Source organism: Bos indicus x Bos taurus, chromosome 16, assembly GCF_003369695.1.
Source record: "Bos indicus x Bos taurus breed Angus x Brahman F1 hybrid chromosome 16, Bos_hybrid_MaternalHap_v2.0, whole genome shotgun sequence".
In the NCBI taxonomy this organism is placed as follows: domain Eukaryota; kingdom Metazoa; phylum Chordata; class Mammalia; order Artiodactyla; family Bovidae; genus Bos; species Bos indicus x Bos taurus.
This window is the reverse complement of record NC_040091.1, coordinates 40939118-40955217: the sequence shown is the minus strand read 5'-3', so window position 1 is coordinate 40955217 and position 16100 is coordinate 40939118. Positions and strand designations below refer to the sequence as shown.

The following is a 16100-nucleotide window of genomic DNA, read 5'->3' as shown; positions in this document are numbered from 1 at the left end:
GGAGCTCCTCATTTCCCAGAAACCTGCTTCATGCTCCCCTCTCGTTCACCAGGAAGGACGATGGTCATTCCTCCAAACTTTCATGAACACTGCCTAATGAAGGGGCTTAGCTTTCAAGGAGCCCTGGAAACATGTGGAAGAGCATCGTGAAAAATGCCTATTCCTAAGAATTCCTTGGTGGTCTGGTGGTTAGGACTCAGGGCTTTCATTGCCGTTGGCCAGGGTTTGATTCCTGGTTGGGGAACTAAGATCCTGCAAGCCGTGTGGTATGGCCAAAAAAAAGAAAAAAGCCTATTCCTGAAAAAAGTAAATCTTGATCCCTACTTCACACCATGCACCAAAATGAAACCCAAATAGAAAAGGTTAAGTAATACCATCCAGAAGACAACGTAAAAGAATATCTAACTGGGGACTTCCCTGGTGGTCCAGTAGCTGAAATCTCTGAGCTTCCAATGCAATGGGCCCAGGTTCGATCCGTGGTCTGGGAACTAGATTCCCATGAAGCAACTAAAGATCTCACGTGCTACAGAGAAGATTGAAGACTCTACATGCTGCAACTAAGACCCAACACAGCCAACAAACAAATGCTAAGAAAATACCCACTCCAACCCTTTTAAAAAAAAAGAATATTTAAATACATTGGGCAGGCAAATGCTTCTCCATAGGACATTAACAATAAAAGAAAAGATTGATAAATTGTACTTCATTGAAACTGAGGACTCTATTCATCACAAGACTCCTTTAAGAAAGTGGAAAGGCAAAACAGAAGGTAGGAGAAGATATTTGCAGCACATGTATTCAGAAAAGACTTGCATCCAGAATATATAAAGAACTCCTACACATCAGGAAGAAAAGTCAGATAATCCAATTAAAAAAAAAATAGCCAAAAGACCCGAATAGGCATCTTACAGGAGAGAATATTCAAATGGCTGATAAACATGTGGCAAAGTACCCAACATCATCACTCATCAGAGAAATGCAAATAAAAGATCAATGAAACACCACTATAGGCTCACCCAAATGGCTAAAACTTTACAAACTGACAATACCAAGTGTTGACAGGGATGTGGCGCAACTGGAACACACACACTGCCATGAGATGTCAGTACAACTTAGAAAACTGTATGGAGAACCAATCAATGCTGAGCATACACATACTTTATGACCCAGCAATTCCATACCTAGGTATGTCTTCAGCAGTAATGTGTACACAGGGCTTCCCCTGTGGCTCAGGGGTAAAGAATCTGCCTGCAATGTAGGAGATGTGGGTTTGATCCCTGAGTCAGGAAGATAACCTGGAGAAGAAAATGGCAACCCACTCCAGTATTCTTGCCTGGGAACTCCCACCAACAGAAGAGCCTGGCGGGCTGTAATCCATATGATTGCAAAAGTGTTGCACAGTACTTAGAAACTAAAAAACAGCAACACAACATTGTGTACATATGTGCACCAAAAATATCGGTATAGGAAAGTTCCTAGCAGGGTTATGCATAATGATCAAAAAGTGGAGACAACCCAAAGGTCCATCAAGAGTAGAATAGATAAAGTGTGCATATCCATAGGTTGCAAAAGTGCAAGGCTGCTGGAGTCCAACTCCAGCAGCCAGGGATTCAACCTGAAAAGAGGAACGGTGTCAGCGAGAGAAATGAGGCAGCCTCTCAGTTTTCTTTTGGACTGCCTGTTTATTTCAAGTTTAAGATTCTCTTTTATACTTTTACAAAAACATTAGGCCAGAGGTTTGACATTTTCAGTTCCCCCTCTCCCAGATTTATTATCTCCATAAATCTTGTTGCTCTTCAGATTTCCTGCTTCAGTGATTCTCTCAGAATCAGCCTTATCATCTATTATCTACCTCTTCTAATGTGTCATATAGTTAACTTGTGATTACACTGTAACTCATGCTACATTCCTCAGTTTACTACTTATCTTCCTAAGTCCTGTTTGCCCCTAACATCCTGAGCTCACTATCTCTTACAAAAGGCTTCTAGCTATAGTGTCTCTAAAAATTCCTAACTTCTATAAGCTATAGTAAAATATGCTAACTTTACAACATTCCTTAAATCTTTAACTTCTAACTATTTTAATTATTTCTAAGCCCTAAATTCAGTAAACTCCTTTGCCATAAACATTCTCCTCACAAATAGGCTTCAGATATCAATCCCTCCCATGGCCTCAAGCTTACGGCCTATGTGCTCATCCTGGAACACTCTTTTGTAAAAGTCCTTGAACAAATGTCAATGATTAACTTTATGAATTATTTTCTGAGCACAGCTGCAGAAGGCTTTGTGCCTTCTCATGCTCCTCTCAAGAACAATAAGCACCTTAATATTCCTTTTCAGTCAACTCAGCCGTGGAGAGGAAAGGACAAGTCAGAATTACAAGGCCTAACTCCTTCATCCCGGGATCCGTGCCTGCGGAATGAGTAGAGGGGGCTGGGAGCCGTGCCTCCATTTTGTCAGTAATGCCTAACGCGGCTCCCGACGCAAGGCAGTGAACTTGAATGAATGGTTACTATTTGCAATAATGCGAGTGATTCCCACATTAGAATTTTGAATTAAAGAAGCCAGTTGTCAGGGTGTGTGTGTTTCTATACAGGTGAAGTATAAAAGCAGACATCATGTGTCTCTGGGTGTAGAAGTCAAGGTAGCGGGGGGCCTTCTGTGGTGGGAAGGGGCAGGAAGGGGTTCTGGGTACTAGTGTCTTGTTTCTGGATCTGGGAGCTGGTGGCAGAATGTGTCTATGCTGTAGAAATTCAGTGCATATGTACTTGAGACCTGTGTGATTGTCTGAATGAGAGTTAGACGTCAACAAGCAAGTTTACCAAAGATTATTTTTTGAAAGGATATATGTTTTTATTTCCCTGGAGGAGAGCATGGCAAACCACTCTAGTATTGTTGCCTGGAGAATCCCATGGACAGAGGACTGGCAGGCTACAGTCCATAGGGTCTCACAGAGCCAGACATGACTGGAGCGACTTAGCGTGCATGCATACACATGTTTTTGGTTTTTTTTTTTAAATGTTTATTTTAAAATTTATTTTTGGCTGTGCTGGGTCTTCGTTGCTACTCAGGCTTTCCTCTAGCTGTGGTGAGTAGGGGTAACTCTCTAGTTGCAGTCTGTGGGTTTCTCATTGCAGTGGTGTCTCTTGTTGCAGAGAATGGGCTCTGGGGCACGTGGGTTTCAATAGTTGCAGCGTGTGGCTCAGTAGTTGGGGCTCCCGGGCTCTAGAGCACAGGCTCAATAGTTGTGGCACATGGACTTGGTTGCCCTGAGGCATGTGGGATCTTCCCAGATCAGGGATCGAACCCATGTCTGCTGCGTTGGCAGGCAGGATTCTTTACCAGGGAGCCACCAGAGGAGCTCTTACCAGAGATTCTTATTGCTGGGCCCATGCTGGAGGCCAGGAAGGAGGCGAGTGAATTATTCTCTGGGAGAGGGGATAGGGACTGGGACCTGGTGGAGGAGGTAGGGATACTGGTCCAAAGAGGCCGAGAAAACTTGCTGATGGGTTGGGTGTGAGCACTAGAGTAGAGGGTCAAGGGAGAAGTCAAGGTTTGGGGTCTGAGTTACAGAAGGCTGAGGATGCCCCCATCGCTCTAGGGAAGACCAAAGGTGGAGCAGTTTCGAGGGAGTTTCTGTCCTGACTACTATAACATGAGGTTCCATTTCAGGCCTCGTCTTGACAGCAACTGGATACCAGGCCTCCTGGGACCTGAGGGGCAGGAGGGAGGGTGGGGGTCTGGGACCCTCTTGGACTTACCAATGTGTTTCATGCTCCAGAGGCGAGCCCCTGAGGATGACTGTCTTGGAGACCTCAGCCGCTACTATGACAAGGCTGCCAGGAAGTGCTGTCACCGCTGTCGTGAGGGTGAGTGGGGGTTGCTTTGGTGGGGACGAGGGGAATTTTGTCCTCAAGTTACAACTCTCTGGGGAGACTGGTAAGTGGGAACTACCAGAGTCAACATCGTCATTGTCATTGACTGTGGGTTTCTGAAGGCCGTCCCTTTGTAAGTTTTTGTTTTTAATGACTGTGTACATGCTAAGTCACTTCAGTGTTGTCCGACTCCTGGGGACCCCATGGACTATCGCCCACCAACTTCCTCTGTCCATGGGATTCTCCAGGAAAGAATACTGGAGTAGGTTGCCATGCCTTCCTCCAGGAGGTCTCTTAATTACTACTCTTTATTGAACATTCTGGCTTCCCTGGTGTCTCAGTGGTAAAGAATCCACCTGCCAATGCAAGAGACGTGGGTTCTGTTCCTGGGTCAAGAAGATTCCCTGGAGAATCTTCTACCCACTCCAGTATTCTTGCCTGGGAAATCCCATGGACAGAGGAGCCTGGCAGCTTACAGTCCAGGGGGTGGCAAAGAGTCAGACATGACTGCGCAACTAAACAACAACGCTTAGATGCTCGCTGCACGTGTACTGGTCTGGGGCCTCAGGTGTGTTGCATCATCTTATCAGCTCCTCATGGTTATCCTTTACTGTTGCCATTTTGCAAATGAGGGTGGGGATGCTGGAAGGTTAAGCAAGTTGCCCAAGGTCACAGAGATAGAAAACAAGGGAGCTGACTGCGGCCAGATCCCAGGGTTTTGTGAACCCCAAAGCCTGGGCCATCAACACCCCCTGACCACCCCTCATTTCCAGGCCTACAAGCCCTTTGCAGGCCTCATCTTTCCTGCTCTGGGAGCACGTTTGTCCAGGGCTGCCAGGACTACAGCTCTCTCGGGGGCAAATCTCCCTGCCCAGAGCTCACTTCCTGGAAGGCTTGCACCATGCCCCCCCCCTCAACACCCTATCCCCAGCACAGTGATGGGCATAAAAGGTAGATGACAGGCACCATCAGGAAATCCTTCTGGAACAGAGATGAGCCTGTTTGCCCCACTCTGCAGATAAGTCTAAAGGTCACAAGGTCATAAAACATTCCCATCCTCTGTGGTTATCACAAGTCCCAAAGCATATCCAGTGGCCTTAGCTAGGTGGAGTCATGAGATGAAGTTCAGCCATGGTCTCTGATATCTGGGAACAGGGACTCATGGGGGAGGAAAGATATTCATTGTTATGTCAGCAGAGGGCATGAGGGGCAACTGCACCTACACTCTGAGGACAGCAGGCTTACACTCCATCCAGTGCAGGACAGGAAGTGGGCAGGGGTCTGCGGGACAGGTAGAGGGGCCAGCATTGCTGTCTGGAGGATGGTGACAGGCCATGGTGCCCAAGATGACCAAGGCTGTGTGCCCTGAGCTGGCAGTAACCCTGCTCAGTCTGTTCCCTGTGGGCTCTTTGCCACACCAAGAGGGCAGACTCAACCTGTGCTCAGGCCACCCAAGGACAGAGAGAAACGTTGTGGGAAAGAATCTGATATTTTTTATTTCTAAAAAATGATTGTAAGAAATCATTGTAGCAGAAAAGTAGAACTCTACTGGACTTTCTTGCCTTTATTTTATGGTTCAGTGTTGTTTTGGAACATACATAACAAGTGGGACCCCTTGCTTTTTAGTACTTGGAACTTCACCCACATAGCCACAGATGAGGGGTCGCATATGGCCGGTCAGCCACACAGCCACCCACCCATGTACATGCTATCGTTTCACCCACTCACTAACCTGTCCATCCCTTCCTCTTCTTGTCTCCTTCCTCCTATCCTCCCCCTTCCTATTTTTGCTGCCACCTATCCCACATACATCTACCCATCTGTCTCAGTCTGCTCAGGCTGCCATAACAAAATACTGCAGACTGGGGACTTAACAACAGACATATTTTCTCATAGTTCTGGAGGTTCTTAAGTCCAAGATCAAGGTTCCAGCAGGGTTTGGTTTTGTTTCTGGTGAGAAATCTCTTCTTTGCTTGCAGACAGATACTGTCTCATGGCAGAGAGGGAGGGAGGGAGATCTCTTCCCCTTCTTACAAGGCCACCAATCCTATCTGATCAGGGCCCCACCGTGTTGACCTCATTTAACCTTCATTACCTCCTAAAAACCCAATCTCTAAATATTGAGTTGGCCAAAAAGTTCATTTGGGTTTTTCCACAACATTGTCAGAAAAACCCAAATGACCTTTTTGGCCAACTCAGTACATTGGGGGGTTAGAGATTCAGATACTGATTGGGGGGTTAGAGATTCAGATATGTACTGGGGGAGTACACAGTTCAGTCCATAGCACTGGACACCCTCCGCATCCATCCCTGATCTATCTCCCCACCTTCTCCCATCCCCCTTTTATCCACTCTTGCACCCACATCCATCCAACAGTTATTTATTGTTCGTTCTTACACTGATGTCACTTATCACCTTTCCAGCTTTTTCTCTCTTGGCCTTTCTACAGGAACTGCTCTGCTTGGTGTCCTCTGAACCTACTGTATGCTTTCAAGTTCTGGGCCATTGTACATGCCTGTCTGCACCCAGGACGCCCTCCCCGCTACCTCTAGTCTGCCCTCCTGGCACCCTTCCCTCCACAAAGCCTTCCCCACCAGCCCAGGTTATGTGGCCGGCTGTACACCACATCTTCCCAGGGGAGCAGAGGTCAACGTTCCAGGGTGGTGTGGCTCACAGGGCTCTGATTTTCCATAAGACCCACAATCCCAGCTGCAGGGAGAAAGACAGACGCTTCCTTTCCATGCCCTTCATTCCCTTTGGCACCAGCCTGGCTGGGCTTTGATGAGGAGTGAGTGGAAAGAGCGGGTGATGTCCCAGTCCCTGGCTCCCTCTACTTAGATGCTGTGGAGGGAAGAGGGGTGCTCCCTCTCCCCACATATTCCCTCTCTGAGGCCCAGTGACTGGGGTGACTGAGCACCTGATGCTGGTGTAGTGGGCGGGGCATTTTGCTGGAGTTTTATTGACCTTGTGCTTCCGGGCATGCAAGAGAGGAAAAATGAAAAACCCACAAAAACCCCTTCCTCTGTCTCTCGGGGAAATTTCTGACATTTTGCCCGCCGCCTGCAGTCTGCACTCAGCTGTGTATGGGGGCAGCTTGGTGGAGGAAGGAAGCAGGGAGACCTTTGAGACTGAGAAACGATGTTGTCAGGTCTCTCCTCCCACCCAGGCCTGTTATGCTCTTTTTAGCATCCTCGACAGTTGATCCCCAGCCCTCTGCTTACACACTCCCCAGTGGCAGGGAGGTTATTCACTTGATTCATAATAACAGCCACAGTTATCACTGGTGAAGCATGTTCTGTGCCAGTGCTGAGCCCGGTAACCATCTGAGCTCACTGAGCCCCGATAGGAAACCCAAAGAGGAAACTTGCACGTGGCGGGGGAGGCAGGGTTCAGGGATTTGCCCATGGTCACATGCTGGTAACTGGCTCAGGCGGGGTCATATAGCTGACTAACTAGAACCCTGAGCTCTTCCCTCCTATTTGGCACTGACCCTGAGGCATTCACTGAGGGGAGGAGGCAGCGTAGGAGTTGGCCAAGGCCAAGGCCAAGGTGGGGAGAGGGTGCGCTCTGGTTAGAGGACAGAGAATATGCCAAATCCTGGAGTGAGCGAGAATGGGCATTCAGAAACTGGGAGGGGGGCTTCCCTGGTGGCTCATTTGTAAAGAATCCACCTGCCAGTGCAGGAGACACAGGTTCCATCCCTGATCCAGGAAGATCCCACAGGCCATAGAGCAACTAAACCCCTGCACCACAAATACTGAGCTTGTGCTCTAGAGCCCGGGAGCTGCAGCAACTGAAGCCTGAATGCTCTAAAGCCCATGCTCCACAAGAGAAGCCACTGCAATGAGAGGCCCATGCACCGCAACTTGAGCCTAGTTCCCGCTTGCTGCAACTAGAGAAAAGCCTGAGCAGCAACAAGAACCAACACAGCACGAAAATAAATAAATAAAATCATTAAAAAAACAACTTGGAGGGGCTGAAAAACTGAAGAGCCCATGTGGGGGCTACCCGCTTCCTATTCTGCATCTTGCTTTCTGGATCTCTCCCCTTTTGTGCCCAGGCTAACCTCTTCATAGGAGGCGCCTCCCCAGGCTTGGGGGAGCGGGGACGATGTGAAGCCAGGCCTGGTGTTAGGCAGAGAGCAAGGTTTGTTTGGGGCTGGGTGGGTGAACCCCATCTTGTCCTGGGGGAGCTGAGGATTTCTTCAAGGAGGAGGCAGCCTGCCCTCCCTGCTCTGGCTGAGCTTGGCTGGCCCTCAGTCCCCTCCCCGTTTGGGCTTCTCCTTCAGGGCAATGGGGGGATGCCCGACAAACATCTTCCTGCTCCAGTTCCAAAGCACAAGAAAAAAGCATCTGATGGCTCAGATAAGGCCAGAGTCCACCTCTGCTCTGGTTCCCCAGCGACAGAACTGCCTTGGACCACTGCTAGCAGGGCAGGGAGTGGGGGAATGGGGGCGGTTCTCCAAGAAAGGCAATCTGTGGGCTGAAAAGTCATCCGAAATGTGTCTCTGCTGCACCAGGCAGTTAGCATCTGGGAGCCCTGAGAACACATTCCAGGGGACCTGACTTGGTTGGAACATGCAGGGGGTACTTCCTGGAGGAGGGGTCCTGAGGATGAGCAGGAGTCGACCAAGGTGGGGAGTGGGTATGCTCTGATTAAAGGACAGAGAATATGCCAAGGCCTGGAGTGGGCGGGGATGGGCATTCAAGATCTGGGAGGGGCTCCATTTAGCTTGTCAAGGGTGTAGTAGCTCAGTGGTAAAGAATCCACCTGCAATGTGGGAGACGTGCATTCGATCCCTGGGTTGAGAAGATTACCCTGGAGTAGGAAATGGCATCCCACTCCAGTATTCTTGCCTGGGAAATCCCATGGACAGAGGAGGCTGGTGGGCCACAGTCCATGGGGTCACGGAGCCTGACGTGACTTAGTGACTAAACAACAAGAGTGTGAAGGGGGCTGGGGGAGGGGAGGGCGGAGGGACTGGCAGCCCAGACTCAGCGAAAAGCGGTTCTCTGTGTGGGAGTTTCTGGGGCCAAAGCAGCTGCGGCCGGGGTTGCCTGACGCTGAGCCAGAAGTGAGAGGCGGTGACGGGAAAGGGAGGACAAACACTGAGAACATCTGGAGTCAGAAAAGCGCCGTTCAGAGACTGGGAGTGTCAGCACAGAGGGACACTTGGGAACCAGTTCTAAGAGCCAGAACAACGCCAGACGCTTTCTTAACCATTTGGTTTCTTTTTTTCAACTTATTTTTTAGTCGGAGGAAAATTGCTTTGCAATGCTGTGCTGTGTGCATGCGTGCTAAGTCGCTTCGGTCATGTCTGACTCTTTGTGACACCATTAGAAACCAAATGGTTGAGAAAATAGCCCTGGCATACATACACCGTGCGTGTGCCTGCTCAGTCACTCAGTCGTGTCCGACTGTTTGCAGCCTCCTGGACTGTAGCCGGCCAGGCTCCTCTGTCCATGGGGTTCTCCAGGCAAGAATACTGGAGTGAGTTGGCATTTTCTCCTCCAGGGGATCTTCCTGACCCAGGGATCAAACCCACATCTCTTACGTTTCCTGCATTGGCAGGCGTGTTCTTTACCACAGCACCACCTCGGAAGCCTTATGTTGGTTTCTGCCATGCTGCTGCTGCTGCTAAGTCGCTTCAGTCGTGTCCGACTCTGTGCGACCCCAAAGACGGCAGCCCACCAGGCTCCCCTGTCCCTGGGATTCTCCAGGCAAGAACACTGGAGTGGGTTGCCATTTCCTTGTCCAATGCATAAAAGTGAAAAGTCAAAGTGAAGTCGCTCAGTTGTGTCCGACTCTTAGCGACCCCGTGGACTGCAGCCCACCAGGCTCCTCTGTCCATGGGATTTCCCAGGCAAGAGTAGGTTTCTGCCATACAGCAGTGTAAATCAGCCATCAGCATATATATATATGTCCCCTCCCTCTTGAACCTCCCTCCCGCCCAGCCCCATCCCGCCCCTCTAGATCCTCAGAGCACAGGCTGATCTTCCTGAGGTACACAGCAGCATCCCACTAGCTGTTTTACACATGATAGCTTCCCTGGTGGCTCAGTGATAAAGAATCCACCTGCCAGTGCCGGAGACGCAAGAGACACAGGTTCGATCCCTGAGTCAGGAAGATCCCCTCGAGTAGTAAATGGCAAACTGCTCCAGTATTCCTATCTGGAAAATTCCATGGACAGAGAAGCCTGGCAGGCTACAGTCCAGAAGGTCGCAAAGAGTCGGACACGACTGAGCGACTGAGTGTGCACACACACGCAGGGTATGTATGTCAGTGCTGCTTTCTTAACCGTTTGATTTTGTATTCTAAAAGTGGTGCTCAGGGGAGAAGATCTAAGTGGAATATGGGAAAAGAAGAAACAAAGTGAATAAACACGCATCATTCTTCTGCTGCCTGAGCTCCAGAAGCTCCAGCATCATTTCTTCAGCCCCCGCGGCCTTTCTGATCTCTGTACCAGCCGCGTCTGTGCCCCCCGTAGGGCCTCTGCCCTGGCGGCTCCCTCTGCCTGGAATGCTGGGCACCCCCCCACCCCCACCCCCGCCTCCTTCAGTCCTCTGGGACTCAGCGGGGCCCCTCCTGCTGTCTCATGCTATCACTCCTTCCCCACTGCCTTCCTCTCTTGGAGCTCCTGTTCTGTGTTCTTCCAAGGCTGTCTCCACATTGGAAACCCACTTTCTTTAATTAAAAAAATTTTTTATTATTTTTTGGCTGCCCTAGGTGTTCGTTGCTACACTCGGGCTTTCTCTAGTTGCAGGGAGGAAGGGCTACTCTCTCGTTGCGGTGCGGGGGCTTCTTATTGCGGTGGCTTCTCTTGTGATGCAAGGCCTCTAGGTGCTTGGGCTTCAGTAGTTGTGGCACACGGCCTCAGTTGCCCCATGGCATGTGGGATATTCCCAGACCAGGGATCAAACCCATATCCCCTGCATTACAAGGCAGATTCTTAGCCACTGGACCACCAGGGAAGTCCCTAGTCTAGACTCTTTTGGTTGTAACAAACAGCAGCCTAACTCACTTAAGCCCAAACAAAAGAGAAATAATTGATTCAATAACAGAGGGGTCTGTGGTGCCATAATTCAGGTCTGAATGATGACCTCAGGAGTCCTTTTCTCTCTGTCGATGTCACCTCTTACTCACCTCCTTCTGAGGCAGGCCCTGCCCGTACCCCAGCAGCAATGACCCTCCAAGGTGACCTGACCAGGAGCATCTCTGCTTCTCTTCCCCAGGGTATTCCCCAAAGCAGCTGTGCCCAGAGGGGTCCCACCACTGCGAGAGGCAGTGTCTGCACGATTACTACTTGGACAGCAATGACCGCTGCACAGCTTGTGTGAGCTGTTCTGGAGGTAAGGGCTGCACCTCTCCTCCCTGGCTCCTTCCAGGGAGGCTGGGGGGCCTTGGGGGTGGGAGGGAGGCAGGGGAGGCGGAGGACCTGGAAGGTGGGAGGTGGCAAGAAACAAGATTTGGTGCTTGTCCTTTGAATCAGCCCCCTGGTGCTTCAGTTTACCTCTCTGCATCTATGAATTGATATCAGCTGTGATATTTTGCATCCATACTTTTTTTTTAATTGGAGGATAATTGCTTTACAATGTTGTGTTGTTTTCTGCCATTGCTGTTCTTCAGTCATTCACTCTTCTTGACCCCACAGACTGTAGCATGCCAGGCAGATCTGGCTTTCACCATCTCCTGGAGTTTGCTCAAACTCATGTCCATCGAGTCGGTGATGCCATCCTACCATCTCATCCTCTGTCGTCCCCTTCTCCTCCTGCCTTCAATCTTTCCAAGCATCAGGGTCTTTTCCAACGAGTCAGTTCTTTGCATGGGTGGCCAAAGTATTGGAGCTTAAGCTTCAGCATCGGTCCTTCCAATGAATGTTCAGGGTTGATTTCCTTTAGGATTGACTGGTTTGATCTCCTTGCAGTCTAAGGGACTCTCAAGAGTTCTCTATGGCCACAATTCAAAAGCATCAATTCTTCAGTGCTCAGTCTTCTTAATGTCTAACTCTCAAATCCATACATGACTACTGGAAAGATCATATCTTTGACTCTATGGACCTTTGCTGGCAAAGTGATCTCTCTGCTTTTTAATACGCCACCTAGGTTTATCATAGCTTTCCTTCCAAGGAGCAAAGGTCTTTGAATTTCATGGCCTCAGTCACCATCTACAATGAATTTGGAGCATAAGAAGGGAAAATCTTCACTGCTTCCACTTTTTCCCCTTCTATTTGCCATGAAGTGATAGGACCAGATGCCATGATCTTAGTTTTTTGAATGTTGGGTTTCAAGCCAGCTTTTTTGCTCCCTCATCAAGAGGCTTTTGAGTTCCTCTTCATTTTCTGCCATTAGGGTGGTTTCTGCCAGACAGCAGTGCAAATCAGCCATAAGTCTATACATATCCCCTCCCTCTAGAGCCTCCCTCCTGCCCTCCTGCATCCGTGCTTTTTAGAGACTTAATTATTGATACCATGTTTCCTCAATGGAGGGATGTACAGTTACATATTGTGTTGACTCTGCTAAACCCCAGGGGAATATTCTTTTCTTATCTCAGCTTTACAGTGAGAAAACCAAAGTTTAGGGAGGTTAAGGGCCTTTCCAAAATTACAATGCTCTGGTTAATGGGAGCGCTAGAGTTTCAGCTACTGGTTTGACACCAAGGGCTGTGTTCTTTCCCAAGACGACAGCGCTTCCAGGAGAACATTTTCAATAAGTGCTTTTATTGTTAGTTTCTTATTAAGGGTAGTGAGTGTGGTTTGTGTGCTATCTCATATTTGTTTGTTGGGTTTTTTTTTGGGGGGGGAGGATGGGGAAATTTGTTGAGATTTCTTCTGGCCTAATACATTTTTGTGGGCTTCCCTCGTGGCTCAGCAGTAAAGAATCCATCTGCCAATGCAGAAGACGTGGGTTCAGTCTCTGCATCAGAAAGATCCCCTGGAGAAGGAAATGGCAACCCATTCCAGTATTCTTGCCTGGGAAATCCCATGGACAGAGGAGCCTGGTGGGCTACAGTCCTTGGGGTCGTAAAGAGTAGGACACGACTGAGCAACTGAACAACAACAAATAAGTTTTCATACTGTCTAGTACGTTTAGTGTGTTTGGGGAGAAACGCGTATTCTGTTTGTTGTGTACAGAAGTCCACGTGTACCTGTCTGATCAAGCTTCTTAAGACTTATGTTCTTTTAATAAGATGCGTCCTCATTTATTTTGTCACTTTCACAAAGGTTGGTTTCTGAGACAGATGTGTTACAATCTGCCTCCCAATATGCTTGTTTTTCATCAGATTTTCATAGTGCTCTGTCTGTTTTTGCTTCATAAGTGTCAAAGCTATGTTATTAGGTACAGTGTGCATGAGTATCATATTATCCTCGTGGGTTGGACCCTTTATCAACATGAAATACACCTCTCTGTTTCTTATAATGTGTTTGCCTTAATTTCTGTTTGATATTAAGATTGCCATTCTTCGTTTATGTTACCATTTCTCTGATATAGCTTTACAGTTTTTAAAATTATTGACCTCATTTTATTAAACAACAGTTATATGCACCCATCATAAAAATTCAAGCAGGAACTTCCCTGGCGGTCAGGAGTTATGACTGCACTTCCAGTACAAGGTCATGGTTTCCATCCTTGGTTAGGAAACTAATATCCTTCATGCCATGGGTGTGACCAATAAACAAACAAAAACTCCCCCCAAAACAGGAAACAACATAAAAATTCAAGCAGTACACAAGAGCAAGGAAGAAAGCCAGTCAGCGGGTGACTGACACCTCTCTCCCTCTCTATAGAGAGAATGGGTTGGTTCGTAGCCAGACAAATTATACAAACACAGAAAGAAGGAATCTTCAAGAGGATGAGATCTTACTGCTTATGGAATGAAAATGATTATCTTTAACTTTATTCAAATATTTCAGAGGAGAAAGGAAAGGGAAGAAACTAGACTATCACAAGAGATATTACAAGGGTTTAAAAAAAAAACCCTCTGAAATTAACAGAAGAGGTTATGAAAATCAATAAGCGGTTAGGAATCATTGAAGGAATGACTGTCTCTTGTGGTAAAGTCATATTCTACTTGTTTCAATTTTGGGGTAGCAGAGAGTTGCTTGACTCCCTGTAGTGAAAATGAATAACTTGTTGGCCTCCGCATCCTCTTCCTGACTTTTATAGCTCACATTATTTTTGCTCTGCATAGTCTATGATGTTGATCTTCTTTTCTGTAGCCCTAAGTCCACGCTAGCTTTACTTTGTTATTTAAATTTATCCATTGTGCACGATGAGTCCATTTATCACAGCTTCTCATTCCTGAATTTTTCATTTTGATGTATCACTTGATTGGTTAGGTTTCACTGGCATGTGGACTTTTCAGGGATTCTTTTGCACCTTCCTTGACTTCTTTCATGTTTGAAAATATCTGTCTCTAAACTGGAATGACCACCTGGACAGGTATAATATTATCCTGGGATATATTTTCTCTAGAACTTGGTAGGATAGGTAGGATAGGTGTCTTCTTGTGGTAAATAGTGCTATGGAGGCATTGCCCTTAAAAATATGTGAGCTATTTTCAATTATCTTTTGATATTGATTTCTGATATAATTCCATAGCGATAAGAGAACAGACACCTTTAGACCATGAAATTTTTGCACCTTGTTTTATGTCTCTGGATATATTTCAGTGCCTCCTAGTTTATAGTCTATGGGAGCTCGAATAGAATTTATATCCTACTGTTGTGTGAAAATTGTATAAATCTTAATTATGTTTGAAGTGGTTCATGGTGCTTTTCAGGTCTACTATATCCTTCTATTTCTCTGTATAGTCATTCTATTAATTTTTGAGAGTTTGATATTGAAACTCCTTCTAAAAATCTTAATTAAAATCTACTTAAAAAGTATTTATAATATATAGTGGAACTATATAAAAGACAAAGACTCTTTGAAACACAATGTAAAAAAAATATTGCCGTGAAAGATTCTGCAGTCAGCTTTTTCCTCCCACCTTTGTAGGTGACTCCGAGAATCATTCTTTCTTTACTCTTAAGGATCAAAAACTTAGCCAGAATATGCCGTGATATTAATTGTTTGCAAACAATTCTTCCTGGTATCTGGTATGTCTTTTCTATCTGCAGATTTAGTTCTTCATTTCAGGGGAATTTACATAGATTTTTTATTTCTGCTCAAGAGATACATCTCAATGTTAACTTGACGGATGCCAGTTGTTCTTATGTTTGATTGTTTTGCTATTCCTCCTTGTCCATCATCTTCATCCATTGCATTAATGTCTGCCTTTTTACCTTGCATTCATTGGTGTTTTTTCCATCTTTTCTCTATGCCATTAACTCAATTATCCACCTGATCTTTTTTATTTCTTTCTGCCCAGGTATCATAGGGCCCCCAGGATACTGGTAGTCCACTTGCTGAATTTCTAATGATGGTGCTGTGCACCTCAGTTTATTTTCTTTTGCACTGCAGTCTTCCTTCTTATCTCATCCTTTCAAAAAAATCATCTTTTTTTTTTTTTAAAAAAAAAGCTCTTCCTTTCTTGAATTTATATTCTTATTGTGTCTTAGTTGCTCAGTTGTGTCCGACTGTTTGTGACCCTAAGGACTATAGCCTACCAGGCTCCTCTGTCTGTGGAATTTGCCAGAAAAGAATACTGGCGTGGGTTGCTATTTCCTTCTCCAGGGGATCTTCCTGACCCAGGGGTCAAACCCGGGTCTCCTGCATTGCAGGAAGATTCTTACTGTCTGAGCCACCAGAGAAGCTATATTCTTATCAAGTTCCTTGATAGTGTGACGCACTCCTGGGATTGCTTATTTGTTGTAGACTGGGTTCTTTGTCCTTGCAAACTATATTCCTATCTTTTTTAGCACTTCCTCTCTTTCTTGTCTTCTCTCCTCCCTCCCTTCTGTCGTCTTTCCTGCTATAGCACATTCACATAGTTGCCATGTTTTTCCTTCTTGCTCAAGCTTAGCCATGGCAGCAACTCTGTCCCTGACACAGTGTGAGGGATCTCTCCTGCACACCTGCCCCACCTCACTGGGCTCGTGTGTCCTCCCAGCTCAGAGCTTCAGCTGAGCTGTGTGTGCTTAGTTGCTCAGTCTTCTCTGACTCTTTATGACCCCATGAACTGTAGCTTGCCAGGCTCCTCTGTCCATGGAGTTTTATAGGCAAGAATGTTGGAGTAGGTTACCATTTCCTTCTCAGGGGATCTTCCTGACCCTGGGATCAAACC

General features: G+C 47.0%; 1 protein-coding gene across 1 annotated transcript in view; it reads left to right on the top strand.

The window, feature by feature from the left end:
* TNFRSF8 (TNF receptor superfamily member 8) overlaps positions 1-16100 on the top strand; it is a 73277-nt gene that overhangs the window by 15338 nt on the left and 41839 nt on the right. The window contains exons 2-3 of the mRNA XM_027564860.1: positions 3781-3868; positions 11108-11224. Of these exons, the coding sequence (XP_027420661.1) occupies positions 3781-3868; positions 11108-11224 (205 nt within the window). The remainder of the gene's footprint in view (positions 1-3780; positions 3869-11107; positions 11225-16100) is intronic.